Source organism: Felis catus, chromosome F2 (assembly GCF_018350175.1).
Source record: "Felis catus isolate Fca126 chromosome F2, F.catus_Fca126_mat1.0, whole genome shotgun sequence".
NCBI classification, from domain to species: Eukaryota; Metazoa; Chordata; class Mammalia; order Carnivora; family Felidae; genus Felis; species Felis catus.
This window is the reverse complement of record NC_058385.1, coordinates 56,925,662-56,943,727: the sequence shown is the minus strand read 5'-3', so window position 1 is coordinate 56,943,727 and position 18,066 is coordinate 56,925,662. Positions and strand designations below refer to the sequence as shown.

General features: G+C 35.9%; 1 protein-coding gene and 1 long non-coding RNA gene across 8 annotated transcripts in view; one reads left to right on the top strand and one right to left on the bottom strand.

Annotated features, from left to right (window-relative positions):
* CSMD3 (CUB and Sushi multiple domains 3) overlaps positions 1-18,066 on the top strand; it is a 1,245,869-nt gene that overhangs the window by 1,184,695 nt on the left and 43,108 nt on the right. For all 7 annotated transcript variants that reach the window (XM_045049906.1, XM_019823045.3, XM_019823042.3 and 4 more), the window contains 3 exons: positions 2,932-3,108; positions 15,111-15,290; positions 17,375-17,548. In XM_045049906.1, the coding sequence (XP_044905841.1) occupies positions 2,932-3,108; positions 15,111-15,290; positions 17,375-17,548 (531 nt within the window). The remainder of the gene's footprint in view (positions 1-2,931; positions 3,109-15,110; positions 15,291-17,374; positions 17,549-18,066) is intronic.
* On the bottom strand, positions 4,966-7,144 carry LOC123383139. Its single transcript, XR_006592550.1, has 3 exons — positions 6,855-7,144; positions 5,681-5,746; positions 4,966-5,233 (listed from the first exon to the last, which is right to left on the bottom strand). It is a non-coding gene; the product is annotated as an uncharacterized LOC123383139 (long non-coding RNA).

The window sequence follows — 18,066 nt, the reverse complement described above, 5'->3', positions numbered from 1 at the left end:
AAATAATTTAATAGAAAATACAAATTTAAAGAACATAGCATTTTGATAAACTGACAAGGATTTTAAAAATGATGGTGTCTGATGTTGCAGAGAATGTGTGAAAACAAGCAAAATTTTTTTACACCATTGATACAAGTGCATTGTTATAACATCTTAGGTAACTCTATATATACTTCAAAAAAGTAAAACATTTTGCAAAAATAAAAATCATTGAGAAATTCCACTTCTAGAAATTTATCTTAAAAATACCATATGATTTCACTCATGTGGAATTTAAGAAACAAAACACAGGATCATAGGGGAAAAAGAGAGAGCAGAAAATCAAGAAACAGACTCTTAACAATGGAAAACAAACTCATGGTTACCAGAGGGGCAGTGGATGAGGTGACAGATTAAGCAGCGTTCTTGTAATGAGCACTGAGTGTTGTATGAAAGTGTTGAAGCAACAAATTGTATACCAGAAGCTCATATTACGTTGTATGTTAATTAATTGGAATTTAAATAAAAACTTAAAAAATGGGACCTATGTACACAGTTGTATACATAAGCTAGAGTATGTTAAACTGTATTATATGATAAAGAAATAAAACTAAATTAATTTCATGTTGGTCAATAGGAAATTGGTTAGTTAAGTCATGAATATACATATAATAGAAAACTATCCAGTTACTAAACTTTATGAAAGAAGGATGCCCTAATTATAATGTTGATTAAGAAAAATAAGATTACAAAATAACATATTTCTATCTTTTAAAAGGGTATTATTTTACTCTTGTGTACTCTGTGCTTAGCACAGTGCCTGAAATAAACATCATGATGAATATATATCCATTTATATATATTTGCATATACATATTAATATAAGTATATATAAATATTTTACCAAGTGCTATCTCTTGGTGGATTTATACATTACCTTTAATTTCTTCTTTATACTTTCATTTATTTTTTGACTTTTTATAAATAGCTATCACCTTGATAAAAAGTGATAAAAAAGGTACAGTAATTTTAAAAATTATCTCTAGTAACAAAAAAGGGTGAACATAAAATATGATTCATATAATGTATCTGACACACAAAAATAAACAACTGGCAAAAATATATCATGTTTAAGCCTTTCATTTACTAGTCTAAATAAAATCCAATACTCTCATTATACACTATCAGAATCATGCTTATGAATTTGTGCTAGTTGAAAATCTGCCATTAACTAGTTGTTAGACCTTGGGCAAGTTACTTAATCCTTGTGTGCCTCATTTTCCTACCAGGGAATGGTAATGATGTTAATATCAACTCAGAATTTTTGTGATATTAATTAATATTGAAAAAGTTGTGGCCGTCACATAGTAAGTGCTCAATGAATGTTAACCATCATTTGTATTAGATTAGGTCAATTGACAGCTGAGAAATGACTCTAGGAGAAATGGCTTTGTCAGCTAGTAGTAAACATAAATGGAGCTATGTTCACAGATAACAATCAACTCCCACTTTTCCCAAATGTCAGTATTACAGAGGCAAAGTTGTTATCGCTGCTCTTGCTGTGTCCAATAAGCTTTCAGCTTTCACGCATGATAGATTTGCACTTACCTCCTTTCATTTTAAGTTAATTTTACTTGTGTAATTCAGATAACATTCTGAGTAAGAGAAATGTATGTATTGAGGGGGAGGAATTAGAGACCAGAGAACAGGAGTAATAGTGTGATTTGTCTGTACCTGGAAACCACCCTGACTAGAGAAGTTCTTGATTTTTATTGTGCAAGAGATAGACTGAACCTGGGTCCTTATTACAACATGCAAACTACATGACATCTTAAAACAAGGATAATGTTTTTCAAATCTTTCTTGTGTTGTGTCAAGGCTATGGGGCATGACACATAACAGATAGATATGACCAGATTATTATTTTAGGCAGGTACTAATGGATATAGAAGAGGATAATTACTCTTGACAGCACATAAAAATATTTACTGTATCATATATTATTTGGAGTATGACTTTGTTGTATTACATATGAAATGTGTAAGTTTCCTATCTACATACACATACACACAAACATACAGTACTATTACACAGGAATGGCAAAATTAAATATTTGAGATGCAACAAGTGATTTAGATGGTACTTCTAAAACTATAATTACATTTCATATTCATAAAGATAACCTTAAACTACAAAGTACTAACATACCCTTTTATATTACAGCAAAATTTAGTATTATGTCTAACATAGGCTTGCTTTTAAGAGATTTTAAAAATTCACTTATGGCATTAATGACCAACAGTTAAAAATAATACAGACTATCTAATCATATAAGGTATTTGTGTTTGTGATTCTTATTTAGGATATGTTGCAAACTTAATGCCACACATTCATAGAATTTACTTTGTTTTTATTCAATTTATTGTTTTGTACACCTTAGCCCAAAAATAGAGATAATAAAGTTTTAATGCAAATCAGTTATATACTTACATAAATAAAAATATACATGGATGTTTATAATACTTAAATTGTTCATTTTATATCTATCCTCTTAGTACAATTAAAATAAATCTGTCACATCTTGTTGTTACATCTATTCCAGTTTTACATGAGTTGTTTTTTAGACCGACTCTTCTAATCCTTCTTTGAAAGATTTTGTAGTACCCAAAGGCAGTACTCTCAAGTAATTACTTTACTGTGTAATGTTTCTACCAAAGGCACTGAAAAAAGTCTTCAAAAAGTAGCCGTGATTTGCATCCCAGTAGTTAAACTAATAGAGTCAATATAAATTCATCTTGAATTTCAACTATTTATAAAAGATAATCCAATGCTTCTTTTAGAAGCTTTTGTAGCTCCTTTGGATAATTTGAAAGAATCATTTAGTCATTACCTTTTTGTGAGAGGAATTCTAAAAACACTTTCATATCTACTCTTACCCGTTTTGTTTTATAGCCATACAGTGTGGCAACCCAGGAACAACAGCCAATGGAAAAGTCTTTCGGATTGATGGCACAACGTTTTCCAGTTCAGTTATTTATTCTTGTATGGAGGGGTATATCCTTTCTGGACCTTCAGTTAGACAGTGCACAGCCAATGGAACATGGTCTGGAAGCTTGCCTAACTGTACAAGTAAGTTTCTTGTCATTAGTTTAAACTATCACTAGTTACGTGAAACATATTTGAGCATATAAATGTGTATGTGTGTGTTTTGTATTTAATCAAACCATGCCAGGTTGTGAATATTGGTATTTGTCTTCCAGAGTAAAAGGGGGTAGTAGTGTTATAGTTAGAATGTGCACCAGTGACTTTAAGTATCAGTTGGCTTACCAAGGTACTGCACTGGCAGAGGAAGGAGGAATCACAGAACATCAGTGCTGTTAATTATAATTTAACCGTTCTTTAAGGATAGTGATGAATTATCAGCTGTAATTGAGATTAAATATACAAAGGAAGCAATTTTATTTTGTCCATCTAATACACATCAATAACTGACTTGGTTTTAAAATTTCTAAATGAAGAACATGTTGTTTCTGGGACTCAAAAAGCTATTGGGCTTTTGTCAAACGTAGGGTTGCGAAGGTCAGTAGTTGCTCTCGACAGTGTCAGTGGTGGAGCAGCCCTGGACTGACCTAATAATTCACAGAAATCTGAGGAGACAGGCTTTATACTGTGTGTGGGCCAATGACCCATTCCCTTCCCTTTAAAAGTGTAGCTCTTTTGTGAGTATTTGCATTTCCTGAATGACTGGCTCAGATGAATCATCCCAGAGGAGGATGCCATCAAAGCCATGTCATGACCTCCTGTGATAGGAGACAGTTGCTTGTAGTTACTATCTTGCCTACAAAGATTGTGTGTGCAGTGACAGGGCTGTTGAGGTGCCTTGTGTGTATAGTGTCTCTTCAAAGGTGAAGGGAGACTATGGCTAGGAGACTATTGAAATGACCACCGAATAGAACACATTAGCCACATCTATAATAGCAAAACATTTTCCAGTTGTTCATTCGAGTCAGTAAAAAGTAATATCCCTGGCCCTATGTCAGTCCCAGGCATTGTTACATCTAATCTTTTGGATAATTCTTTACCTGCCCTTGGGCAGGTCCTCACAGACTCATCAGTATTTTGCTGAATACTCAGGGAGTTCTCTTCTTACATCTCTCTTTCTTTCTGTACATGTCCTTTCTGGTACTCTGTCTCACAAACTCTATCCATTTTGCTCTCTCTGGGCTCTTAGATCCATCTCTTCAACACAGGGAGTCTGCCTGGGGTCCTCGCCTCTGTGCCAAAGCCTGGAAGTTCTTCTCTAAAGGCAGTTCTACTCTAAAGGCAATCATAGGACTCATCTCCTTTGTTTTCTGTCTCTCAAGGATCACTGTGCTTCTGTGCTTTCCTGCCTGATGAAACCTGGTTTTTGTTTCGTGTGTGTGTGTGTGTGTCTGTGTGTGTGTGTGTGTGTGTTCTTTTCTTCTGGTTGTTTCAAATGGAGAATAAAAATACGTTCCCCCTGATTTCTCCACTTTGAAGGAAAGAAATCCTTCTGTTTACCTTGAAAAAGTCGCATTTTTTGTGATACTGAAAAATATAACATTTAACAAATATGATTTACTATTTCCATACTATATTACCCCATTTGAGTCTTTAGAACTGTACCCTGGTGTCTTTTAAATATCAGCTCAAATGGGGGTGCCTGGTGGCTCAGTCGGTTAAGCGTCCGACTTTGGCTCAGGTCATGATCTCACGGTCTGTGAGTTCAAGCCCCGTGTTGGGATCTGTGCTGGCAGCTCAGAGGCTGGAGTCTGTTTCAGAGTCTGTGTCTCCCCCTCTCTCTGACTCTCCCCCATTCATGCTCTGTCTCTCTCTGTCTCAAAAATAAATAAAAACGTTAAGAAAAAAAAAATTAAATATCAGTTCAAATGACACATTTGCCAAAGCCTTCTCAAGACACTTCCTCATATCCCTTTTAGCTAGAAGTGATCTCTTCATGGTGTATAACTTTTTTTTTTTTTCTAATGGAAATTACTTTTAAAGCTGAACAGTTAACTTTATAGGGCAGTAGTAACCAGGTCTGTTTATCTCAGTGACTTTCTAGAGTGGAGCACAAAACCTAATATATGAGTGATTAAGTACTTAGTTGTTCACTAACTGAAATATCTAATTTTCATTTTAACTATTAGTATACACAACTTACCATTTCACTCCATTTTAAAATGTTTGCAGAAAGGACTTGTAATTTTTCAGATAACATGGCACATAGTTTCTGGAAGATAGTATGTGTTTAATATACAGTTATCAAAAAGATGAAATAATGAGTATATTCACAGTAAAGGAAATCTGTTGAGTAACACATCTTTTGTTTTCTGCACAATGAATAACAATTTAATTTCATCATAGATAAATACCTAAGTCTCTTATTTAAGTTGTTTTCCAATTTTGGTAAGGATAAATAAACATATCCCAATTTTTGAGACCAAAAATTGCACCTAATTGGATCATTTTCATTTTTCTTTAAATTTTTAAATCAAATTAAAAATCACCTAATTCAAGACAGATTGGTTACAAATAGTATATCAAAAATATGAAGAAAGTTTCTTGCCTTATGTCAGTTCTTCAAGGAGAAATGTGTTAAATAAGGTATTTCAAGCACTAGCTTTTAAATGATGAATTGCTATTAAATTAAAAACAGAATTTGTAACAGTTGACTTACTTTATAGGCAAAAAAGTGCCAACATCCCAGTAGCAATCCAAACCAAAAGCAAAAAGGAAAATATCCCTAAAAAGGGAGCACAGAGAGAGGTTTCAGTGGAAATTAAAATAGGCTAAGCTTCTATAAAGAATCTAACATACTGATAATATATGTGGAAATAAAACTGAATTAAAGCAACTGTCTCAGATTTCATCTCATTAATTTACAGTGGAAGTTAATTTAAATATATGATTGATAGAACCACGTAATTTTGTATCTGGAAGAGATTGCATCATAGACTTACATGTGTAGATCAGGAAACTGAGGCACCAAATCATTTAACTGACTTATTGTCTATTGTCAGAGTTCACTGCTAAACAGTTATTTCTGCCACACACATGGATGGAATTTTCCATTAAATTCAATTATTTTATATATAAATATACACACACACATATGTGTATACATATGTATGTATGTATGTACATACATATCAGAAAGGTTAAATTCAAATAAATATTTTAATAAAATTTGATTTAATATAATTGCCTTTTTTTATAATTGCCTTTTGTAGACATCATTTTTTAGCATGTATACACAATACTTAAATATAAATTTGAAATGAATTAAGTTACATATGAGGAAAATTTAAAGTGCCTGAATTAAATTTCCAAACCAAAGCACTGGCAGCATTTCTTGGCAAACCCACCTAAACAAAACAAAACTTTCCTTTCTTTCCCCAAATGGTTATTATTTTTACTCATAAAGAATAATATCTGTTATTGAGTGTTTGCCAGTGGTTAGGATTTGTGCTAAGTGCTTTTATACAAATTCTCTCCTTTATTTCTAATAACAAATCTGTGAAATATATACTATTACCCTTTCTATTTCACATTTGAAGATATGGTATCTTACACAGAAAACACAGCTGTATTCTTCATGGTAACACAACTAGCATATGCAGGATCTACGATTTAAAATCAAATCTATTTGACTCAAGAAGCAATTTTCTCAGGTTCACTTCATTCTCTCCTTTTGTATTTTTCCTCCTTTTTTCACTTTATTTTCTCTCTTCACTAGAATAGTCAAACATATTTGCATAGTATAAATATAAGACATTACTTAGAATGCATATGGAATTGTTTCATTAATTTATGGTCTATTCTCTATTTTTTTTCAATTCCTCTGCACTTACCATTTTGAGTTCTACAGGAGCATATTATTTGTTAATGAGTTGACTACTTGTAAGATTTGTTTTTTTCAATGATACTTTCTGCTTAAAATCACAATTTCCTCTATATGCCTTGTCAATAATTTTGTTGTCTGTTTCAAGATGAATGTCCAAACATACAGTACAAATATATATAAATAATAAATCTGCAAATCTTGCAAGAGATGAAATATTTTGATGAGTTGAGTCAAAGGAAATGAATCAGGCTACTGTTGAATCACATACACAATCATTGGCAAAGTGGATCTGCTAGAATTGGAACAATATCAGCTGAAAGATATAAAATCAACAAGACAGATGATATGATAAATGTTTCAATATAGAATGATTCAAACATAAAATAATTAATAGGGTCCCTTGAAGAAATTAATAAAACCCTTAAAATATAGGTGAATGAATTATCCATTTACAATGATGTGGTGAAAATAAAGTGAAAAGAATTCAATTCTATTTGGATTTTTTTCTACCTTTTTTAAAATAAAATTTTGGTCACTCTAAGTGGTTTTTTTCCTGGGCTCGTTATCCTTAGGAAACTAGTTCCTCCTATATAGTAAAAATCAGGGTAGTGATCTAATTTTTAAAATATAATTTTATTTTTTAACTTACAGCAGGATATATTTTACCTAAAAATGCAGAATTGTGGCTATGTACGGTAATTGGACTACTTATGGATTCAGTTAATAAAAATAATTTATACAAAGCCTATTATATTGAGGTACTGTCCCAGGAACTGAGAATACAAAGTCCAGTAAGTAAGGTTTGTGGGCTCTAATATTTCATAGGTCTGTGAAGAAGCATTGATATTCCAAGCACTTTCGCCCTTTGAGAATTTTCCACCATGGTGATTTGCATATGTACCTTTCATTTGCTTGATTGGCTAATACACACACACACACACACACACACACACACACACACACATTCCTTTTCTGTCCTTAAAAGAACCACAGTCCAATCACATGGGTAGATTTGTCTTGTTCATTTTAATGATTTTTGGAAACACTTTTGGAATAAACATAATTTAATAATAATGGTAATGTCCCCACACTGTCTCTTTCACATCTAACCAGAGTAGAAATGTAGTAAAGACGTAAAATTTCCCTTACAAAAATTCTCCTAATACCTGCTAATATTCAGCCTGCTTAAGATTATAAATGAATTGAGAAATTGTATATTTAATTAATCTTTCTCTAAAATCATGCCTCATGAAAAGAACTCTTCCGTCTTCTCCAGACAAGTACTTATCCAGAACCCACTGCCAGTTCTGGAGTGTGAAACTTCCCCCAAATAACTAGTTTTGTCTCGGGTAGGTAAAAGAATATATCATGAGATCAAGGTCATGCATCTAAATATCATGCACACTTTTGCAGAGGAATTATGTTAAGAAACATCCATGAAACTAAACCAAGCTGAAAGGAAAAGAATATTTGCCATAATACTAAGAAGCTTATAAAAGTACTCTGATCATAAAATTTGATGATGTTCTTTTCTGTGATGTTCAAAATGAGAAAAAAAAAGCTAAAAACTGGGCGACTGGGTGGCTCAGTCAGTTAAGTGTCCAACCCTTGATTTTGACACAGGTCACGATCTAACGGTTCGTGAGTTTGAGCCCCTCATCGGGCTCTGCACTGACAGTGTGGAGCCTGCTTTGGGATTCTCTCTCTCCTTCTCTCTCTGCCCCTCCCTTGCTCACGTGTAAACACACTCTCTCTCTCAAAATAAAATAAATACACCTAAAAAAAGAGCTAAAAACTAAGCACAAGCAAATACTCATTAAAAAATGAAACAGGATGCTTACAGAGCCACCTTTGATACCTAAAGCACATAGTGCACATAATATTTTGGGAAGAAGATACAATCTGCGCCAGGACAGGGCTTGTCAAGTAAAGTAAGGATTGGCTTTAAGTGCTAAGAAGAAATAAAGTCAATTGTTTCTTGGAATTTTTTTAACCCACTAAGACTCCTTCCAAAATGATTAATGTCCTGTATCTGGCAGGTCTTGTCGTTTGGGCCAAGGACAGCATACTCAATCAGATCCAGTGATAAATGAACCTCAGGCTTTTGTTCCAAATAACCAGGGCAGAAATGGTCCTTACTGGATCTTTGTTACTAAACTGAGAACTCTCAAAGATTTTGCTTTCTTTTTTTTTTTTTTTTTTTTTTTTTTTTTTTTGTAAAGAACAGGTCAGGGATATGAAGCTACTCTCACATAGGAGAAAACTGGAGGAGATATCTCAGCATCAAACTGCGTAAAGTGAAGCTAAAAAGTCATCTAAATCTCAAGGAGAGAGAACTATCTCTGAGTGTAGTGGTTCTCAAACATGGGTGATTTTGCTTCCCAGGGCATATTTGGCAATGTCTGGAGATATTTTTCGGCTGTCATAGTGCAGGTGAATGAAGTACACTATTAGTATCTAGCAGGGAGAGGTCAATGCTAAACATTCTCAAAGCATAAAGCAACCCCCTACAATAAAGAATTAGTTGGTACCGAATATCAATAATGCTGAGCTTGAAGTTGAGAAAATCTACCACTGAGATCTAAAAAGGAAACCAATGTTTCAGTTGGGAGATTATATAAAATCAGAAGCGTTATCAGAGAAATGACCACCTTTCTGGAACTTCATTCTGCTATGGTAGAATTTTTTCTTGGCTTGAGACCTGGAACAGTACGTGCCTAAACAAGAATGTCCATTGCTGCATTGTCTCTAATAGAAAAACAGTGACTCGGGGCTCAGTTGGTTAAGTGTCTGACTTTGGCTCAGGTCATGATCTCACGGTTCGTGGGTTCAAGCCCCATGTCAGGCTCTGTGCCGACAGCTCAGAGCCTGGAGTCTGCTTCGGATTCTGTGTCTCCCTCTCTTTCTGTCCCTCCCTCCATCTCATGCTCTGTCTCTCAAAAATAAATAAACATTGAAAAGAAAATTAAAAAAGAAAAGGAGTAACATAACTCAACCATCAAGGGTTTGGTTACACAAATTATATTTTATGTATATCCATGAAAGGGAATATAAGTGTGATTAATGTGATCCTAAGTTATTTAAAAATACGTATGTCTATTTCTCACTTAGGAAGTTAAAAGAGAAAGTAGCTTTGAAGTGGCACAGACTAGAATCATCACAATTGTTTTACTTTTAGCATAGATATCATCTACTTAGATTTATCATAAATGATGCCAAGTGGGCCTCAATTACATGATAGAAACTATGAGAAAAAAATCCTCCACAAAAGCCAATTCAAACCTTTAAAACATTGTATTTTTTTTGAGAATTTGATCTAATCATTTCTTACATATCATTCACATATTTATTCTTTAAAAAATATTTACTTAATCTTTTTTTAATAAGTTATATACTAGACGAGGCCCTGAAAATACAACAATGTAGAAAATAGACAAAATAATCGTCTTCATGAAGTTATTGGGGTGTGTGTGTGTGTGTGTGTGTGTGTGTGTGTGTGTGTGTTGTGGTTTTGGAGTGGTGGAGGTCCAGAGATGACAGCCAAGAAAGAATTCTTGAGATGTCTTCGGTGTAAAAGGGTGATTTTATTAAAGCACATGGGACAGGACCCGTGAGCGGGAATTGCTGCACCGGGTTGTGGAGTAACTGGTTACATATCATGGAGTTGGGAAGGGAAAGGCAAAAGGGAGGCCTCTAGAAGGACTTTCGTATGCTAAAGAGGACTTCTAAGTTACCTGAGGCCTTACTGTTGTCAAGCTAAGGTTGTTTTCCCCTCTAGGAAGGCATTAACATTAAGATAGTAGGGGGCTCCTGGAGAAATGTTATATTCTGTATTTGCCTTGATATTTGTCATTGGGCTGCAGGTTATAAAGAAATTCAATTTTACCTCCCATTCTTGCCTTTGTTCCCCACATCACTGTGGAGGGGAGGGTGATATTGGGACACCAGGAAACTGAGTCTGTATGTTTCTGGAGATTAGGCTATTGATAAGATTGCCTTTTTCTTTTCATTTACCAAGATGTTTGTAAACTGATGGAGACTCATGTCCTCCTTGACTGTGATTTCTATCAGGTAACCATTTGATTTCTCCTCTTAGCTTTAGGGCAGTCAGGAATGTCTGAGGAATGCCACACAGATCCCACTTGCGGCGGTGGGGGTGGGGGGCAGGCATTGCCGGCATGTTCTTTGCCCTCTGCTTGCCTTATGCCCCCTCATCATGGGTACATGTGCCCTGTGTGCTTAGGGGATTTGGTGACTTTTGAAGAGATTTTTCTTGAAAGAAAACCCAGCATCCCATTGTCATGAACTGATGTCTTTGAATTTTAGGGCAAAGCCCCACATAACCACTATTCTAAGGCTTTGCCTGGAAAGACCAAAAGCCTCTTTTTTGTTGCTAGAAACAAACTAGTGGCAAATGAAAAGACTGTTGCTATTGGAAACTGCCTCTCTGATGGGCCTTTGCTTCACTAGAAAGCCACCAACAATTCCTTGTGAAGCCCTTGTTGTCAGGCATTTCATCATGAGGCTGCCACATATGCAAACTCTTTCTTGGTGCCTCTCTGTAAAATAAGTCCTCTGTCCTCTCTTTCAGTAGCTGTACCTCAGCTTGTGGGCCTTAGGACCAGGTTAGCTGTTCTTTCTTGCCAGGCTTCTATTTCAATCTGTAAAGTGCTACCTAGAAAATAACAACAGCATATATGTGTGCTCTTTAACGTCCCACCTCTTAATTGGAATGTAGGTTTAAAATTTACACACACACATATATATATATACACACACACACACATACACACACACACACACACACACACACACACACACACACACACATATATATGTATGTAGACATACACACCCAGATGGTAAAAGGAAACAAAATAAATCAAAGGCTTATACTCACTTTTATATAGTTGTAAATTTTGAAACAAAACTGAAATTTTGAAATGATATTCCTGGTAAATAACCAGGATTTGATTTCCTATTCAACTCAGTTGCATAATTTTAAAAATCGTTTCCTGTACAATTATTAAAAGAACAAAAATTATCCTATATATGCAAAACTCTTAGTAGGATCAGACAGAAACTCTCACTGGGTGTGATTTAGCAAACTGTCCCCAGGGCTCCTAGGATTATCAGGTGAAGTGCAGTGAACATTGTTCTTTAATTTAAATGCCATTAGTCACGGTCTTAAAACTTCTTAGGCTTAGTGGATTAGAATAATATGACAGAAATCTTGACATTCATAATATTTAATGGTAAATTAAGAAATACAATGTAATTGAAGTGCTATTAAGGTCTTCCATGCCTTAATCTGCTTTTAGTCTTTGACCCTAGACCTCCAAAATACTTCTTTAATCTTGTCACCCATCCTGGTGACAATGATTAGGTGATCAGGGAATCTTTGCTGAAGAATTAATTAAAAGTAAAAATGAAAGAATATAGCCCCGGTTTACCTGATGAAATTATTTACCCTTTTATGAACCAAACGATTTGGGGTGCCTGGGTGGCTCAGTGCTTAAGCCTTTCCAACTTCCGCTCAGGTCATAATCTCACCTCTTGTGAGTTTGAGCCCCATGTTGGGCTCTGTGCTGACAGCTCAGAGCCTGGGATTCTGTGTCTCCCTCTCTCTCTGCTCCTCCCCCACTTGCACTCTGTCTCTCTCTCTCAAAAATAAATCAACTTTGAAAGTACAAAATTATCTCTGAGCAAAAAGATTTAAAGGGAAAAAAAAGAAAAGATAGTAAAAGCCAAGTAACCCCATGTGTTTTTTTTTAAATCTTTAGAAAAGAAACAGTGTAACCTTGTATTTTCCTTTTTCTCTTATCTGTCAGAAAGCTTTTAGATAATTCCTTGCCCAAATCAAGCTCAAACCACCTACCACAAAACAGCAAATGCCATTGTCACTTATATATAATCTCTGTTATGCCTTGTTATTAAATGTCATATTTCAAATTGTTTCGCCTTTTCTCTGTTGTCTTAGTCTTTCTGAAAGATTTTGGGTGGCATTATAAATGATAATATTATATATGTAAACAGAGCCAGCTTTATGGACTAATACAATTGATAGAACCTCATGATGGAGTTTGGGGTGATGGGGGTTCGTTGGGTTTAGAGCTGATGGCCAAGAAAGAATTCTTGAAGACACCTTTGGTGATTTTATTAAAGCACAGGGACAGTACTGTGGGCAGGAAGAGCTGCACTGGAGTTATGACAGGTAACTCATTATGTACCCTCAGGGTAGGAGAAGGTCAAGGATAATGTCTGGAAGGTATTTCGGAAACAAGGTTTCCAGGACCTTGAGGGGCTTGCTGTTGCTAGGGAAACACCATTTGTTACCGTTTAGTAAAACCTCAGTCATGAGACCCTTCGGATGTGTATCAGGGGCCATAAATTTGGAGTATGATTGCCAGCATATATCTTGGGGGAGCTGAGGTAAAGGAAGTTTCCAAAGGAATTTTTATATGTTAAAGTAGATTGGGGTCAGTATAAGGTTAAACCAAGATTCCCTTCTACCCCTAGCAAAGTGTCCTCATCCAGGCAGCTGAGCTCCTAGAGGGAGGTCACTCTGCCAGTTTCAAGGACTTGTTAGTGGGCTGTAGGCGCTATGCCTATGCTTCTTCATCACCTCATGCTCAAAAGGGTCCTGCGCTGATGTTTAATGCTCTGTGATGGCTGCCTTAAAATTCTTAATTTCAACTTTAAATTTGTGCTTTGTAATTGAGGTCTATTGGGACAATGGAGTATGTGCTGAGGGTTTGGAGCCTCTGCTCATGCACAGTCTGCCTCTCTGCCTCCCTGTCTTCCTAGGATGGGTTATAGGCCACGTGCTCCCTACCATGTTGTGCCCCTGGCCTTGCCTGACCTCCCCATTCCCACTTCTACTCGGGGGACACTGGTGTGCTCTCCCTAGTCAGTCCATAGCATCATCAGCAGAGGGAGGCTCACATTGCAATTGTCTTCCATCCCTTTGTGGGGCCCTGAGTGCAAGCATGAAACAGGTAGGGGTGAGTATATTTGCAGAGTCTTAGCACAGGGCAGGACAGCAGCTACCCCTCCCTCGGCTGGCAACGACAAGGCGTATTTAGTAAGAACTTGACACAATCCTCTCATTCACCCCAAATCCAGAAAGCGAATGCCTTCCAGAGTGGAGGTGGCAATTTCTTGGAGGTCATTCTTTCACTTGAGTTGGCAGTGAGTTGGTGAAAATGGTAAATTGATTTCTCTGTCCCTAGCAATGGTAGTTTCATTGCCACAAACCAAGTGTCCTGTCCTGCATGTGATAGATTCACATTGATGTATTTTTTTGCATCTAGCATTGTTTTAATTAAAAACTATTATAATATCCAGCTGAGTGACACTAGGCAGAAAATATGCTCTCAGTCCAGTCAGCCTGATAAATTGGAGATTCCAATTGCTATATGTGGAAATATGTAGATTTCAATGTTTATTTATTTTTGGGACAGAGAGAGACAGAGCATGAACGGGGGAGGGGCAGAGAGAGAGGGAGACACAGAATCAGAAACAGGCTCCAGGCTCTGAGCCATCAGCCCAGAGCCTGACGCGGGGCTCGAACTCACGGACCGCGAGATCGTGACCTGGCTGAAGTCGGACGCTTAACCGACTGCGCCACCCAGGAGCCCCAGATTTCAAATATTATATTAGAAATCCTGATTCTAGGGGTGCCTGGGTGGCTCAGTTGGCTAAGCTTCTGTCTTCTGCTCAGGTCATGATCTCGCAATTTGTGGGTTTATGCCCTGTGTCAGGCTCTGTGCTAACAGCTCAGAACCTGGAGCCTTCTTTGGATTCTGTGTCTCCCTCCTTCTCTGCCTCTCTCCCACTTATGCTCTCTCTCTCTCTCTCTCTCTCTCTCTCTCTCTCTCTCTCTCTCAAAAATAAATCAGTGTTAATTTTTTTTTAAAAAAGAAATCCTGTTTCTATAGGATGACTTCTACTTGATCACCTAATGCAGATTAAAAGAGGTTAACTGAATCAGTGTTCATTACAGTATAATAGTACATTAACCTAGCCTTTTCAGAGTCCAAATGCAGTTTCTGAGCCACATGCATAGAATCTGTAATAGGCATAGCTGATCATAATCAAGAGTTGCCAGCGTGTGGCTTAAATATGCTTATGTTTTGTGATTAAAAATGAATATGGTAACCAAATTTCCTTCATATATATTAAGTGTGCCATATGCTTACTACTTCTCTCCATTAAATACGTGGCACATTAACCATCTGCTCTTCTCATCCAATACTGATAGTCATCAGTTGTGGAGACCCAGGTATACCAGCCAATGGACTGAGATATGGAGATGATTATGTGGTTGGACAAAATGTTTCTTACATGTGCCAGCCAGGCTACACAATGGAATTCAACGGTTCCAGAATTAGGACTTGTACAACTAATGGCACATGGAGTGGAATAATGCCAACTTGTAGAGGTAGGATAATTTCTCCAATATTTGTAAGTGATAACCACCATGTATTTACTTTTTAACATGCCATTTTAAGTTTAAAAAGCATTTTTCTATTATTTCACTCTTGTCTGATACTAAAAATTGCTGCAGTTTTTATTTTAAAACCAGGTAGATAATAACATATAGGACTTTAAAATGATATTTCAAGAAAGATATTATATCTTATTGTGAGTAATGACAATGAACTTTAATGCAACCAAAACAACAAAAGTATCATGTTCTCTGATATGCGCTCACTATCATCATTTATATTGAGGGGAATATTTAAAACATTCTTAATAAATTAGAATTTTAATTTGATGATCCACTTGGGCCAAATAATTCAAAGATGGGAGGAAAACTTTCTATAACTTGAGAATAATCATACTGAATTAGAAAACTAACTTTTCATAAAGAATCATGTTTCTTAAAAGAATGCAATCTATAATTAATCTTTTAGTTACTGTAGGCATACATTTGCTACTTTAATGCTGTGTATTTAATGCTGGAAATATTTTTATGTTTTTTGCCAATTTTTATGATTACTTATGTAATACTGCAGATGTCATGCCACACAATTCCTATTGTTTCATAATAATACTGACATTTCTCATTCAGGTGTCTTTCTAAACATCTGTGAATTCACAGTTTAACAAAAAGGATAAATTCAACATGTGTATCTTTCTTAATTACACAAATTATCTTGTGTGTATTCTTGATTATCTGTTTCTGAATCAGATCACTATCTACAGTTAACATTTGAAAATATATGAATATTTTATATTTTAGAAGTTATTTCATACACGATTAATTGAATCTGATAATGGGAATGTTATATAACTCAAAAAAATATCATATATGATGCAAGTCATAAAAATCCAGTTATTTCTCATTTTTGGATTTTGCATTGGTTACCCCCCTTTTTCCCTTCACCTCTGTCACATTATCCTACCCATTTCTGCTTGAAGCCAACTTAAAACAAATTTTAGGAGCACGTGGGTGGCTCAGTAGGTTAAGCTTCTGACTTCGACTCAGGTCATGGTCTCATGGTTTGAGGATTTAAGCTCCTAAATTTGGGCTCCTCTCTTGTCTCTTTCAACCTCTCTGTCCCTCCCCTACTTGTGCTCTCATCTCACTTTCTCTCTCTCTCTCAAAAACAAGTAAACATTAAAAAAAACCCAAATTTAAAAATTAATGTTTAAACATTTAATAATTTATTTTAAAACCCTACAGTAAAGTTTTTAAAAAGTTTATTCATTTATTTTGAGACAGAGAGAGAGAGAGAGAGAGAGAGAGCAAGTGGGGAGGGGCAGAGAGAGAGAGAAAAGAAGAGAGAAGGAGAAAGGGCGAAAGGGCGCCATCAGCACCGAGCCTGACGTGGGGCTTGAAGTCATGTGAGTGTTGGGAAGGGGCAGAGAGAGGGAGAGAGAATCCCAAGCAGGCTCCACACTGCCAGCACAGATCCTGATGTGGGGCTCAAACTCACGAACCATGAGATGGTGACCTGAGCTGAAATCCAGAGTTGGATGCTTAACTGACTGAGCCACCCAGGTGCCCCACAGTAAATTTTAACATATGAATTTAAGTGGTTAATAGAACCAATTTGGATATTTTAATGAGATACATAATCTAGGTTTCTTTTGCAAATGTCACAGAATTACTTGCAAATTCTTTGCTACAATGTTGACACTATATATAGCCAAACAGCCCAGCTCTTCAGTCTGTCTAAAGGTCATTGGAAAATAATCTTATATAAAACCAATAATTTATCACTTACAGTATACTGAATGGTCACCCTCTATTTGCTTCCCTTAGATGTCAGGCAGCTCTTTATTTTGTAAGAGTATCTCTGACAACCAGTAGCCATTATGTTGCCAAGAAATAGTCACATTCTAGAAGGATTAATTCCAGGGATGTTTCAGGACTACTACTAGGAGAATAAAACATGTCACACCATATTGTCCTCCAAAAGGTTAAATTAGCACATATGCTTCTTCTAATGATTTTTTTTTTTTTTACACCCAGGATATTTCAACAGCTGTGTCTAATCGCTTTTAATGTAATTGCAGCTGTTACCTGCTCAACTCCTCCCCAGATCTCTAATGGAAGGTTGGAAGGAACAAATTTTGACTGGGGCTTTAGTATTAGCTACATCTGTTCTCCAGGCTATGAACTATCCTTTCCTGCTGTTTTGACCTGTGTAGGGAACGGTACCTGGAGTGGGGAAGTACCACAGTGCTTACGTAAGTATAATTTCTGTATTTGAAATTATATTTTCTTCTTTTCACTTTCGTAGAGCTCCTTCACTTAGGACAGCTGTTACTTAAAATTTTCAGATTTTGCTAGAAGAAAAATGAGCTTGTTAAAGCTCATTTCAAGGTATAATAAAATTCAATAGAAAATCATATTTACCAGTGTAGCTACTTTTCCTGTCATCCAACTCTTCTGTTCTTTCTGCTCTGACTCTAAATATTAGGCTGAACTACTTTGTTTTCAAATTTGTTTTAAAAAAAGTTATTACTCAAAATAAAGTCCCTTTAAGATGAATTCTACCCCTGGAAAAGTATTCTTATTTATGTTCAGTTTGTCTCAACTGAACACTCATTTACTCCCAAATTTCTTTCCACAGTAAATCCTTGTCACTCTACATGGTCATTCAAATCAAGTTCTTATGATGGTATTTGTCATGATAATGATTGTGATTATACATCTAAAATGACTAGAGTAGGGGCACCTGGGTGGCTCAGTTGGTTGGGTGTCC